The 14,445-nt window shown below is 42.0% G+C and overlaps 1 protein-coding gene and 1 long non-coding RNA gene across 2 annotated transcripts in view; both read left to right on the plus strand.

The window, feature by feature from the left end:
• Positions 1–14,445, plus strand: part of fhit (fragile histidine triad diadenosine triphosphatase) — a 473,490-nt gene that overhangs the window by 150,711 nt on the left and 308,334 nt on the right. Inside the window, exon 3 of the mRNA XM_056274400.1 lies at positions 6,210–6,337. Coding sequence (XP_056130375.1) covers positions 6,232–6,337 — 106 coding nt within the window. The 5' untranslated portion in view covers positions 6,210–6,231. The remainder of the gene's footprint in view (positions 1–6,209; positions 6,338–14,445) is intronic.
• The window catches only part of LOC130107687 (uncharacterized), a 108,639-nt gene continuing 100,585 nt past the window's right edge, over positions 6,392–14,445 (plus strand). The window contains exon 1 of the long non-coding RNA XR_008809823.1: positions 6,392–6,435. This is a non-coding gene — a long non-coding RNA (uncharacterized LOC130107687). The remainder of the gene's footprint in view (positions 6,436–14,445) is intronic.

Here is a 14,445-nt window from a genome sequence, read left to right on the forward strand (position 1 = left end):
CACATACTTTGAGATTACTTCAATTAATAAAAGTCACATGCTAGCCCTTGATTGCTTTTCTTTTTTTGTGGATCCCCCCCCTTTTTTTTTCCTCCCCAATTGTACCCGTCCAGTTACCCCACTCTTCTGAGCCATCTTGGTTGCTGCTCCACCTCCTCTGCTGATCCAGGGAGGGCTGCAGAGTACCACGTACCTCTTATGATACATTTGGAGTCGCCGGCCCCTTCTTTTCACCTGACAGCGAGGAGTTTCACCAGGGGGGTGTATCACGCCGTTCCCCCCAATTCCCCCTCCAGGCACCCCAACCAAACTGAGGAGGCGCTAGTGCAGCAACCAGGACACATACCCACATCCAGCTTCCCACCTGCAGACACAGCCAATTGTGTATGTAGGGACGCCTGACCAAGCCGGAGGTAACATGGGGATTCGAATCGGCGATCCCCGTGTTGGTAGGCAACGGAATAGACTGCCACACCACCCGGACGCCCACGTAGCCTTTGATTTCTGCCCAGTGATTGATTTACACAAAGTTTAAAAAGGACCTCTTTGAGAGGGTGACCTGACAAATGCCATTAAAAGACCTTGAAAATGATACCCCTTCCACACTGACGCAATGAGATGGGAAAAGCCGATGTTTTCCATTGGAGTGAATGGACCAACACAGGTCATCAGTCCACATTCCTGGGTCACGACCATGGTTTTATAAGGATCCGACACTGATTAGCTTTGGTATGAAACGGGACACAGTTTAACTCCACCCGGGTTTTGATCAAGGAGCCATTGGTTATACTTGGAGGTGTCTAGTATGACGGTTTCTATTAAGAATTGCTCCTGAATATGCCAGCACATGCGTTGCCTGTAGTATTACTTTTTTCCATTGAGCTGTCTGGTAGTGTTTACACCAGAAGTATCCATTTAGCAGTTAAAACTTGGTAACACACACACACACACACACACACACACACACACACACACACACACACACTACTCCTTTTGAATTTAATCAAGTGCTTTACATTGTATCCATGTTGAACCTCCACGGTCAAAATAAATCATTAAAAGGCCACATTTATGACATCTAAATGAACCGTGTAGCAGTGATATGTACAGAACTGAAGTTGCAGACCTGGTTCTTGTGTGAATCACAACTTGGTATTTATCCATGAAATTAGTCTGGTATGAATGGTCAAACGCAGGTTGAACCCGTGTTCAGAAAGTTGAGTTTAGATGAAATATGATGGTGAGGTAAGTTATTGGTTTTTTTTAATGGCTTGAATGGCTAGGAAATTAGTTTGATTACACTTTCTTTTCATTCTTCACAGACTGTCCAAATGGCCAAAAGCTGCTTCGCCAAATGTCAGTTCAATGTAGAGAGTGGGTCCTAATAACCTTGTTGGATGTTTTTGAAAATGTCAAGAGAATGTAGAAGGGGTTGGAGAATGAATTCTGCATTGGATTCCTCCAAGAAAGGATTATATGCCAGAGTAGTTGGAAAGTGTAAGTATTGGTCCCTTGTGGCGTTCTGCTCAAGTCAGGTGTTGATTGGGATGTCATATTATCAGAGTAAATATGTGCAGATGAAGGTGAATCAGCACCCAGCCACATAGTCCTGAATGGCAATCATGCCAGTGCCCCCCTGTGTGTTCAAGGTGTGTGATACAGTTGAAGACTGATCTATGTGCCTCTCTGCATATATAATTTCACGCCGGCGCCCCCCCCAATGACATTTAAGTCTGTCACGGCCTGATACTAATATGAGGGTGATCATAGCCATATAAGGCGGGGAAATAACTCATTGTTATTTATTTATTTAATTTGTTGTGGATCCCCCCCCCCCTTTCCTCCAATTGTGTCCGGCCAATTACCCCACTCTTCCAAGTCGTCCCCGTTGCTGCTCTATCTCCTGTGCCGATCCGAGGAGGGCTGCAGACTACCACATGCCTCCTCTGATACACGTGGAGTCACCAGCCGCTTCTTTCCACCTGATAGTGAGGAGTTTCGCCAGGGGGACATAGCATGTGGGAGGATCACGCTTTTCCCCCCCAGTTCCCCCTCCCCCCTGAACAGGCGCCCTCGACCGACCAGAGGAGGCACTAGTGCAGCAACCAGGACACATACCCACATCCGGCTTCCCACCCGCAGACACGGCCAATTGTGTCTGTAGGGACGCCCGATCAAGCTGGAGGCAGCACTGGGATTCAAACTGGCGATCCCCGTGTTCATAGGGAACGGAATAGACCACCACACCACCCAGACACCCAGCTCATTGTTATTGTTTAGCGTGTGCAATATTAAACCAGGAAATGGTGATTTTGTGATACCCATTTGTTTTCTAAATTAATGACAACGAGACTCTGTTACCTAAAAATTGCTCACAAAATGAGTCCGAAATATATTTGAACCTCAGTCGGTTTCTTAAACATGCCATTTTTCCATATACTATAAACAGATAGGTGATATAATGTGCCACATATTGATATAGTATGAAATTCTCTGTGGTAATATTTTCCATATCACCCAGCACTATAGGGCATCCTAGCATTATGGAAAATGCAATAAGGCATGCTTAGATGGACCATGAGTGTTCACAAAAAAATAAAATAAAAATCACTTGTGCCACTGTTCCCTCACTCAAGGGACGCCTGCATTTTAAAATTTAATGTGATGAAATCAGTCTAACGTGAGCACTAATTGGGTCATCTCTGTGCGCAGTGAACTAAATGTAGCATTCTGGTTCTTAATTGTAGAATGTTTGGGGTCCATTTGGAATGCTAATGCAGGAGAGACAGCTGGTGTGTGTGTGTGTGTGTGTGTGTGTGTGTGTGTGTGTGTGTGTGTGTGTGTGTGTGTGTCAGACTTCTGGGACCGAATCCAATTCTACCTAGGGCCCATCTCTCTCGCTTTCTCCTTCTCTCGCTCTTTAACTATATTACGTTGCTCAGCAGTGAACGTGGAAAAAGCGAGTGTATGAGAATCAGAGGGGAAGGAAAGGGAGAGAGACGTGCTCAGCAATGTGACTATCTCCCTGACCCAGTCTTTTCTTTTTCTCCTCCTCTCCTGTCTCTCTTTCCTCCTTTGTTCAAGCTGAGGATCCCACCAAGTGGATGCCATGTGTATATCTTAGGCATAATTTAACCCCATTACAGAAAGGGATGCAGGAATATGAAAAAGGGTGATCTCCCTACAGTTCATGGGTGTAATCAAGTCGGGTCTCATTTATGACCGTCACGTACGCACAAAACGGAGTCTGAAAGAGGCCACTTCCCACGCAAAATTTGTGTATTATAAAAACAAATTTGACAGGAGAATGTGCGCACCTGTACGTAAACACAGATGGTGAGGTGGTGAATTGAAGTCGGATTGTATAATGATGCCTCTCACACATTTAAGTCCGATTTTTTTTTTTTTTTTTTTTTTGCCACACACCATTTTCGGCTTTTCTGCACATGTACATTTTTAGTAAGGTTGCTACACACTTGTTTTCTAAATGAGACCCCTGGTAATTGTAACTTGGTAGGTTACCGTAAAGGAAAACTTGCCTGTTTTTAACCTTATTACAATTTATTTGCAACAGGGATAGCATGTGAAAAACACCTGCAGTTGTTCCAAATTGTTTCTGTATCTCCAGTGCAGTAGTGCAATAGTTTTTTCCCATCCATCCATTGATGCATCATGATGTAAGTTGGCGGACGGAAAAGCTACAGCCTACTTTGGGTTTCTAATCTCCGCTTTAATCTACTCTGAAGATCTCTCGTCATCAGCCGCTTCTCCGGGGTCGGGTTGCGGTGGCAGCAAGCTAACTAGGGCACTCCAGATGTCCCTCCCCCCAGCAATGCCCTACAACTCCTCCTGGGGATCCCAAGGCATTCTCAGGCCAGAATGGACATGTAGTCCCCCCGGTGAGTTCTGGGTCTGGATCTCCTCCCAGTTGGTCCTCCTGGATCAGTCTGCGATGCCGTAAGTTGGCGTGCCCTGGTCCCCACCTTTGCCTGGCCGCCCAGCCTGAATTGCACCCTACCCCAATGCTCATCCCCGCAGGTGGTGGGTTCCCGGGGTGTACTCTGAAGACGTCATTCCAAAAACACATCCTCATTCCCTTGGTTAAACGATGTTTCCAGCGGTGGAAGTGACATCCCACAACATTAGAACAGATTATTTTATGGACGATGAAACAGAAACTTGCACACAATGCATTGTGGTACTTGTACGCAGTGCCAGAAAAGAATCTGTGAGCAAGAGTACAATGATTTTTTCCCATCAGTAGATTACACAGTAAGGATTTTATTGCTTCAGTCGACTGTTACCCATCAGCACTGAGTGCACATGCACAGACCCATCTGTGAAATTCTCCTTTAAGGTATTGCCAACACCAACAACGAACACATGTCACCATGGACATAGCATGTTTTTTTACTTGTTTTAGATCTCCCAAGATCTCAATTCAATTCAATTTATTGACATTAAAACCAATGTGCAGGCACATGTTAAAAATGAAATGAGGACTGCAGCTTCGCCAAACAGTGTAAGACAGACATATAAAAACATAGCAGACATTGTATAAGATATACAGATGAAGACTAAAAGCTAAAGATAAGTAAAGAAAAAGAACGAGTATAAACATATTTACCGATATTCAGTGGGTTGCCAGGTTTAGGTGGGTAACAGCTTGGGGGAAGAAGCTGTTTTTGAGCCTGATAGTGTGGGCTCGGAGGCTCCTGTAGCAGCTCCTAGAGCACGGGGGAGAACAGTCCATGGTTGGGATGGGTGGGATCTCTGCTGATGCTGAGACCCCTTCGAAGGCAGCGTTTGTGATAAATGTCGTTTATGGCTGGGAGCTGGGTACCGGTGATATGCTGGGCCGCCTTGGATGACCTGCTGCAGAGCTTTCTGGTCTACTGATGTGCAGTTGCCGTACCACACTGATATGCAGCTGGTCAGGATGCTCTCCATATTGCAGTGGTAGAAGTTGGTGAGAGTTTTGAGGGATAGACCGACACTCCTCAGCCTCCTCAGGAAATGCAGGCGTTGTTGGGTCTTTTTCACAAGGGCTTGGGTGGTTGATGTCCAGGAGAGGTCCTCACTGATGTGGACTCCAAGGAATTTCAAGCTGGAGACATGCTCCACTTCAACCTCAATGATGTGTATGGGGGAGTGGGTGTAGCTTCTAGACCTCCTGAAGTCCACAATCAACTCCTTCATCTTCTGCATAGACGCAGATATTCTGCACAGATCTCCCAAGATCTGCATCTCTAATTCTAAGTTTAGCATGTGTACAATCTGTCAGAGCACTTACAAAAACTAGACCAAAAAAACATTTTTTTTTTGGGTTCACATCTTTGGTTGCCATTACTTAGGCCTTTGTGTAACTAAACGGATTACAATTTTTGACATTGAGGAGTTATTGAAATGGAAATCTCGTTTTTAAGAGGCGGAGAACTAACTTGTCTGTGTCATAGAGTGACAATAATACACCATTAGCCAGGTCCCGGCCATTTGACAACTGATGGACTTGTGTGATAGAAGAGTTTTTTTCTCTCTTTCTCTTCACTTTCTTCTCCACCCCTCCAAAGCGAGCCTCAATGAGGAACAGGGGCACTCGGTGACACAAATGTCTGTTTCAATTTGACTGCTCGTTGTAAAAAAAGCAACAACAAAAAAAAAACGGTGATGGCTTCATTGAACCAAGCGCTCCTATTTTTCATTTCTACTCATTATTTTGTCTTTCCAATCACTGAGTTCATATTTTTTTGGTGCCGTTGTGACTGACAATTCCAAATATATATATATAGTATATTGGAAAGAATGTAGAATTTAAATTTCACGCTTGCTTGTCAGACTGTTGGCTCTTGAAGGCTGTTTCAGGGAATGGCACAAGTGGAGTTGGGCCTTTAGATGTGAGTTTGGGGCTGAATGTCTTATTTTATGAGGATGCTGTTCCTCATCTAATTATGTCTGCCTTTCATTAAAGGCTACTACCCCTAAAATCTGTTACACATAAGCCACATTAACATGCCTCCCATCACACCTGTTTTGATGTTAAAGTTGGCCTCCCAATGAAAAATACAAGTAAAGCAGATATGCCTGAAAGTTTTTTGTTCTTTTCCATTTGCAGTTTACATATGCACCCTCTCAGCCCGACGCCTCTAGGCAGATCTATACTTGTTCCATATGATGTTATCGACCACCCGCTGTTTGTCTGTCTCTTCCAGGCCTTTTCCCAATCTACCAGACATGTCGACTTTACGGTTTGGACAGCACATAATCAAGGCCACGGCTGTGTTTCTGCAGACGGAGCTGTCTTTTGCCCTGGTCAACCGGAAGCCTGTGGTGCCAGGCCGTATCTTTTTATTACCTTTATGGGGTTTGCTTGCCTGTACTGTTGGCTCGAAGTCAAACAGCTGGGGTGTCTTATATCCCGTATTCACTTCAGGACAGGTAAGAGCTACTTGCTATCAGTATCTCTCTTTCACTCTCTCTCAAACACAACACACACACACTCTCTCTCATTGTTTTTCTATCAATGTCTCTGACTAAACTGTGATTTTGTGACGTTTCCTAATGTTGCCTGGCAACAGATGATGCTTTTAGTGACGTTAACCTGACCTTGATACACAGGCCAAGTAAGCAGATGTTTACGGCAAACACAAACAAAAGCACACATGCAAAAAAAACCCCCCAAAAAACATTGTGACTGTTCCGTAGAATGAAGGTGTAACTTGTTTAATTTACAGCAAGTTTTTTTCTTTGTTTATGTTTTTGTGTTTTCAAACTCTTGACTTTAGCGCAGATGAGTTAACCTTTAAATGAATAAATTTGCTTCTGAGAGGGAGAGGGGGTCATGAATCTTTGTCGGCTCTCGCCTCAGCCCTCCTTTTCTTTCTCATCGTGCCTGGAGAGGGAAAAAAAGCTTATACTTTTGTATACTAATCACTGTTTCAGCTAGCCTGAGCAAAAATCTTGAATTCATTTGCACATTTGCATGATTTTAATAGTCGTGATGCTTGAATAATGTGCTTATTCCCCTCGTAGAATCAGAATCAGTTCTTGCTGTTGTGCTCAACTTCCTCTATTGCTGTTCTTACCCTTTTTTTACTCCTCCGTCATAAGACTCACATTGGTTTTATGGAGATTTCACACTGGAATATAGAACATTACTGTATAATAGTTGAAACTGGGGAGAGGCGCCTGATACTCAAAGTATAGTCTTCAGTATACATCTTATTTTTATATATATATATATATATACACTACCGTTCAAAAGTTTGGGATCACATTGAAATGTCCATATTTTTGAAGGAAAAGCACTGTACTTTTCAATGAAGATAACTTTAAACTAGTCTTAACTTTAAAGAAATACACTCTATACATTGCTAATGTGGTAAATGACTATTCTAGCTGCAAATGTCTGGTTTTTGGTGCAATATCTACATAGGTGTATAGAGGCCCATTTCAAGCAACTATCACTCCAGTGTTCTAATGGTACAATGTGTTTGCTCATTGGCTCAGAAGGCTAATTGATGATTAGAAAACCCTTATGCAATCATGTTCACACATCTGAAAACAGTTTAGCTCGTTACAGAAGCTACAAAACTGACCTTCCTTTGAGCAGATTGAGTTTCTGGAGCATCACATTTGTGGGGTCAATTAAACGCTCAAAATGGCCAGAAAAAGAGAACTTTCATCTGAAACTCGACAGTCTATTCTTGTTCTTAGAAATGAAGGCTATTCCATGCGAGAAATTGCTAAGAAATTGAAGATTTCCTACACCGGTGTGTACTACTCCCTTCAGAGGACAGCACAAACAGGCTCTAACCAGAGTAGAAAAAGAAGTGGGAGGCCGCGTTGCACAACTGAGCAAGAAGATAAGTACATTAGAGTCTCTAGTTTGAGAAACAGACGCCTCACAGGTCCCCAACTGGCATCTTCATTAAATAGTACCCGCAAAACACCAGTGTCAACATCTACAGTGAAGAGGCGGCTGCGGGATTCTGGGCTTCAGGGCAGAGTGGCAAAGAAAAAGCCATATCTGAGACTGACCAATAAAAGAAAAAGATTAAGATGGGCAAAAGAACACAGACATTGGACAGAGGAAGACTGGAAAAAAGTGTTGTGGACGGATGAATCCAAGTTTGAGGTGTTTGGATCACAAAGAAGAACGTTTGTGAGACGCAGAACAAATGAAAAGATGCTGGAAGAATGCCTGACGCCATCTGTTAAGCATGGTGGAGGTAATGTGATGGTCTGGGGTTGCTTTGGTGCTGGTAAGGTGGGAGATTTGTACAGGGTAAAAGGGATTCTGAATAAGGAAGGCTATCACTCCATTTTGCAACGCCATGCCATACCCAGTGGACAGCGCTTGATTGGAGCCAATTTCATCCTACAACAGGACAATGACCCAAAACACACCTCCAAATTGTGCAAGAACTATTTAGAGCAGAAGCAGGCAGCTGGTATTCTATCGGTAATGGAGTGGCCAGCGCAGTCACCAGATCTGAACCCCATTGAGCTGTTGTGGGAGCAGCTTGACCGTATGGTACGCAAGAAGTGCCCATCCAACCAATCCAACTTGTGGGAGCTGCTTCTGGAAGCGTGGGGTGCAATTTCTCCAGATTACCTCAACAAATTAACAGCTAGAATGCCAAAGGTCTGCAATGCTGTAATTGCTGCAAATGGAGGATTCTTTGACGAAAGCAAAGTTTGATGTAAAAAAAATCTTATTTCAAATACAAATCATTATTTCTAACCTTGTCAATGTCTTGACTCTATTTTCTATTCATTTCACAACATATGGTGGTGAATAAGTGTGACTTTTCACGGAAAACACAAAATTGTTTGGGTGATCCCAAACTTTTGAACGGTAGTGTATATATATATATATATATATATATATATATATATATATATATATATATATATATATATATATATATATAATAAAGATAGATGTAGGAAAAAAATTCATAGCAGAACCACCTTGGCAGCTACATGGTGCATAAAACAGGCTTGTTCTGCTATGAATTAAGGTCGCCCCCCCACATCTAAATATTCCGCTCCTCATTTGTTGAGCACTCTTACCAATACCATTGATGGTTTCCGGAAGAAAAAAAAAGGCTACATACACCTGCCATCCTTCATGCAATAATAGAATAATGGCAGTGTAAATTTATTTAAACACACTTTGATTATCATCCTGAATATGAGGCTAACTTGCTCAGGAGAATCGAGAGAGAGAAAGAGAGAGAAATCCAGTACTTTGTCCGTTGTATTTTCTTGCTTACAACGAGGGTTTACAAAAAAATCCCCTTGCCAGACACATCTGTGTTGGCTTCAGAATGGTGTTGGGAGACAGCAGGAGCTGAGCTTTGGTTTAGCTGCTGAGTTTGCTCCTGGCTTCAGGGATGGGAACAAAGGGGGAGGAGAAAAAAGTTAACACATTCATCTTCGCTCTCAAAGTCCTACACTGGTAATATTGGCATGGCATTTAAAGATAGTGACTTAGCTTTGTGGGAAACGGCAGCTTGGTTTTACTTGAATGTTGTTCTGTCTTTCTCCAACCTAAAGACGGCACTCCCAAGCTGACGGTATCTTTAGTTACACCATGAACACCGGTTTCTGATTGGCTGGAGGGTGTGTGTTTGAATCGTGTAATGTACACATAGTTCGGCTCAAGTGTAATCACTGTTCTGAATGCATGTGCTGGACACAAATTCTGTGTAACCATGGTAATACGCCGGATCAGTAGCAAGCCTGGTAAACATTCAAAGCTTTTAGCTTAGTGGCTAATTTTTGCTTCATTACCCTGTCTGAAACAAAAAAACAAAAAACAATAAATGAATGCTTTTAGTTTTAATTCTTTAAGACGTGACCACAATATAAGTGGGATAATATGCTCCAAGGTGTGCGTTCAAGGATTTTAACACACATTGCAGAGTTTTTCAGCCTCTGCATTGTGTGTTAAGTAAGGGATAATCCACAATGCATGCATCAGGTGATTTTTTTTTTATTTTGATTTTTTTTTGCCTGCAGAGTGTGTTAACATCCTTTAATGTACACCTTGTAGTGGATCATCCCGCTTATACCATGGCTACTTCCAATAGAATTGAAATAAAGTCATTCACTTATTTTTTGCTTAATGTTTTGGACTCAATTAAAAGGCTTTAAAGCACAAATTGGCACAAATTAGCTGCTAAGGTAAAGCTTTGAATGTTTCTACTGGGCTTGCTACAGCTGTAACACACACCCTCCACCCAGTCAGAAACAAGTATTCTCTGTGCCCGTGGTATAAAATCCTTTAACGCACAGCTTGTTGTGGATTATCCCTTGCTTAACCAGACAGTTTAATATATTCTTTATTTATTCTTATTCAGGAAGGTCAGTGCACAGCGTATAGCTTTTTGTCAACTGAGGTATGGGAGCTGAGTTCCAGATTCACATTAAGGGTTAACTAAGCATTCATACTGGTTGAGGTCGACATCAGAAATACACAAATTACATTGAGATAGCCTTTAACTAAGATACCAACTCCATTTAAACTCCCATTCATGGGCGACCTGTAAAGAATAGTGCCAAAGCCAAATCATAATCCGTTGAACTGATTTATACAACCAGAAATGGTGATAATATAGGTACATGTTTGACCAGTAGAATGGGGGGGGGGGGGGAGAGAAAACTATGGACTCTTTTCTGCACTCTGCTTTGGGAGTCCACCCAGTGTCTAATGTCAAACATTATAAAACTGTGATTCACAGACATGAAAGGAATTTTACGACTACTACAGTATTGATTAGGAATTGCAGCAAGCCAGTAAATGTACCACTGTCTCCAACCCATACAACATGCTCTCACTACCGTCTTGTAAACCTTCCCTTTCACTCTTACTGGCACCCTTCTGTCGCAAATCACTCCTGACACTCTTCTCCACCCTCTCCACCCTGCCTGCACTCTCTTCTTCATCTCTCTTCCACACTCCCTGTTACTTTGAACAGTTGACCCCAAGTATTTAACGCTAGAACAACAGGGATTTCACTCTTACCTAAACCGACCATGCGTGGTCAAAATGACCGCCGGTTTTTAAACTCTATATTCTGTCAAGATGAATACCCAGTTGAGATATTAATGCATTGCATATGTTAATATGTCTGTTAGGAAATGACTTTAATTAACATTCTAACAACTATAATACTATTTTAAAACAATTTAAACTTCAGAGAGACATGGTTGAACTTGAATAGCAAAATTGAAAAAGTGAAAACAGTACCCGAAAAACAAAACGGAACACACATATTGCTAATGTAACAAACATAACAAGGCCTGTAAAATGTGAAATGTAAAAAAGAACTGAAAATAACCATTGAAACAGTCCCAAACAACGACCGGAACTTAAAAACTACTAGAACAACCATGAGCGGTCAAAATGATTGCCCACGGTTTTAAACTCTATATTCTGTCAAGATAAATACCCTATTGAGATATTAATGCATTGCATATGTTAGTGTGTCTGTTAAGAAATGACTGACACCAAAATTAACATTTTATCAACTTTAATACTATTTTTCAAACAATTTAAAATTGCCGCTATCTAACGCCTGTAAATACATGACGGTGGTAGTCATGGAGCATCTGTAAGGGCGGCTATACCCAGACATGTTGGAAATAATAAAAGAAAAAAATCAAGTTTGGACTACTACTCTGCACTGGAGAACGCTAATGTGTTTCTAGGACAGAGCAATGAACTTGATGTGACCAACACACGTCATGAATCGTGACATGACGCACACAATGACGCCTAAATTACGCGCGGCCGTTTTGACCACTCATGGTCATTTTAGGTAGCTCTTATAACTTTTTAAAAACATTTTAATGCAAAAAAAAAACAACAACACAATTTTAGGAGCATTCAGGGAGCAGCAGATCTGTATCTTTTTTTTCCCACAAAGTTAAGCCAAAACTGTCAAAATGATGCCCTTAGTCTAGTCACTCATCCACCTTCATCACCTCTACACCTTGCATCCTCACCATTCTTCTGTCCTCCCTCTCATTCATGCATATGTACTCCATCTTGCTCCTACTGACTTTCATTCCTCTTCTCTCCAGTGCATACCTCCACTTCTCCAGGTTCTCCTCAACCTGCTCCCTACTCTTGCTACAGATCACAATGTTATCGTCATCCGCGAACATCATAGTCCACGGAGACTCCTGCCTGATCAATTTTCAAATCAATTCAATTTTATTTGTATTGCCCAATATCACAAATTACAAATTTGCCTCAGTGGGCTTAACAGCAACGCAACATCCTGTCCTTAGACCCTCTCATCGGATAAGGAAAAATTCCCTAAAAAACCCCTTTAACAGGGAGAAAACATAGGAAGAAACCTCAGGGAGAGCAACAGAGGAGGAATCTCTCTCCCAAGACGGACAGCGTGCAATGGATGTTCTGTTAACGCAATTTACATAATACAACATCGAAAGAGGATAACAGAATTATAATGGACATAAAATTTATGAAGAACATGATGCACAGGATGCCAAGCAGTGTCCACGTGCCAACAGAGCAGTCCAGGACCCAAGCCACGCGACCAGCATCATCATGTACTAAGAAAAACTTAGGTGAGTAGTGGAAGGGCAGGCAGCATCCAAATGGCGGCCACCATCACCATGGAGACCTAGGAGGAGAACCGACTGCACATGCATGCAAGAGAGACTCACATGACACCATTCAAACACAGGGAAAGAGAAAGGAGAAGAAATCATTCAGAGAGAGAGAAAAGACATGTTAGAGAAGAGAACATTTGCAATAGTCATCAATTCGTCACAATCTATACTCGATAATCTCGTCGGCAGAAGATTGGTTGGTAAATTCATTGAGACAGCAAACCAACCCGCCATCCAGTACAGGTTGTGAAGCACTCAACTTAAAGGCAACTAGTTGTAAACTAAGGAAAAAAGATGAGTTTTAAGTTTGGATTTAAAGGACTCAACAGACTCTGATTGTCTGATGGCAGCAGGCAGTTTATTCCACAAAAATGGAGCCCGATAGGAAAAGGCCCTGCCACCAGCTGACTTCTTTTTAACTTTGGGTACACACAGGAGCCCTGTATTTTGAGAACGAAGTGCTGGAGATGGCATGTAAGGTTTAAGGAGATCAGACAGGTAGGATGGCGCAAGCCGATTTAGGATTTTATAAGTCAGCAGAAGCACCTTGTGTTCTGATCTAACATGGATAGGAAGCCAATGAAGGGAGGCAAGAATTGGTGTAATATGGTCAAATTTCCTAGTTTTAGTTAGGATTCTAGCAGCAGCATTCTGAACCATCTGAAGTTTTTTAGTACTAGAATGTGGCAGACCTGAGAACAGAACATTACAGTAATCAAGTCTGGATGAAACAAATGCATGTATTAGAATCTCTGTGTCAGCCATGGGGAGAAAAGACCGAATTTTAGATATGTTACATAAATGAAAAAAGGCAGTCTTGGTGATTTCTTTAATGTGCTTATCAAAGGAAAGGCTGGGATCAAACGTAACACCAAGATTTTTTGCTGCCACACTTTGTGAAACCACAGAGTTGTCGATTGTTATTGTTACTTGATCAAATTGGTGTCTGTGTCTAGCAGGGCCAATGACTAGCATCTCGGTTTTATCTGAATTTAAAAGCAGAAAGTTAAGTGACATCCAGTTTTTCACAGTAGCCAAGCAGGCCTCTAAGTTAGTGATTTGAGTATGATCATCAGCCCTTATAGGCACATACAGCTGAGTATCATCAGCATAGCAATGGAAATTTATTCTGTAACTGTGTATAATTTGGCCAAGAGGTGTAATGTAAACAGAGAAAAGTAGAGGGCCAAGTACTGAGCCCTGTGGCAAACCATGTTTAATGTCAGAAAATTTTGATATAATATTATTATAGCAGACACAATGTGTTCTTCCAGATAAGTAGGACTTAAGCCAAGAGAGAGCTAAGCCAGAGACACCAAAATTACAATTTAATCTATCCAAAAGTATCCTATGGTGTCAAAGGCTGCACTGAGGTCCAGTAGTAGAAGCACAGAAGTGGAATCAGAGTCGATCGCCAGTAGAAGATCATTTACCACTCTGGTCAGAGCAGTTTCAGTGGAGTGACAGGGTCTGAAAGCTGACTGAAAAGGTTCATATAGATCATTTTCTTTTATATGGGTCAGAAGTTGTTGATACACAACTCTCTCTAGTACTTTAGAGAAGAATGGAAGATTAGAGACTGGCCGATAGTTATTAAGAGACCCTGGATCAAGGTGCGGTTTTTTTAAGTAGAGGTTTAACCACAGCTGTCTTAAAACTGATGGGAACAATGCCAGTAGTAAGAGATAAATTAACGATGTCTAGCATTGTAGGTCCAAGAAAAGGCCAGAGGTCTTTAAAAAGTTTTGCTGGTAAGGGATCAAGTAGGCAAGCAGTTGGTTTAGAAGCTGAACG

The sequence above is a fragment of the Lampris incognitus genome, chromosome 2, assembly GCF_029633865.1.
Source record: "Lampris incognitus isolate fLamInc1 chromosome 2, fLamInc1.hap2, whole genome shotgun sequence".
Classification (NCBI taxonomy): domain Eukaryota; kingdom Metazoa; phylum Chordata; class Actinopteri; order Lampriformes; family Lampridae; genus Lampris; species Lampris incognitus.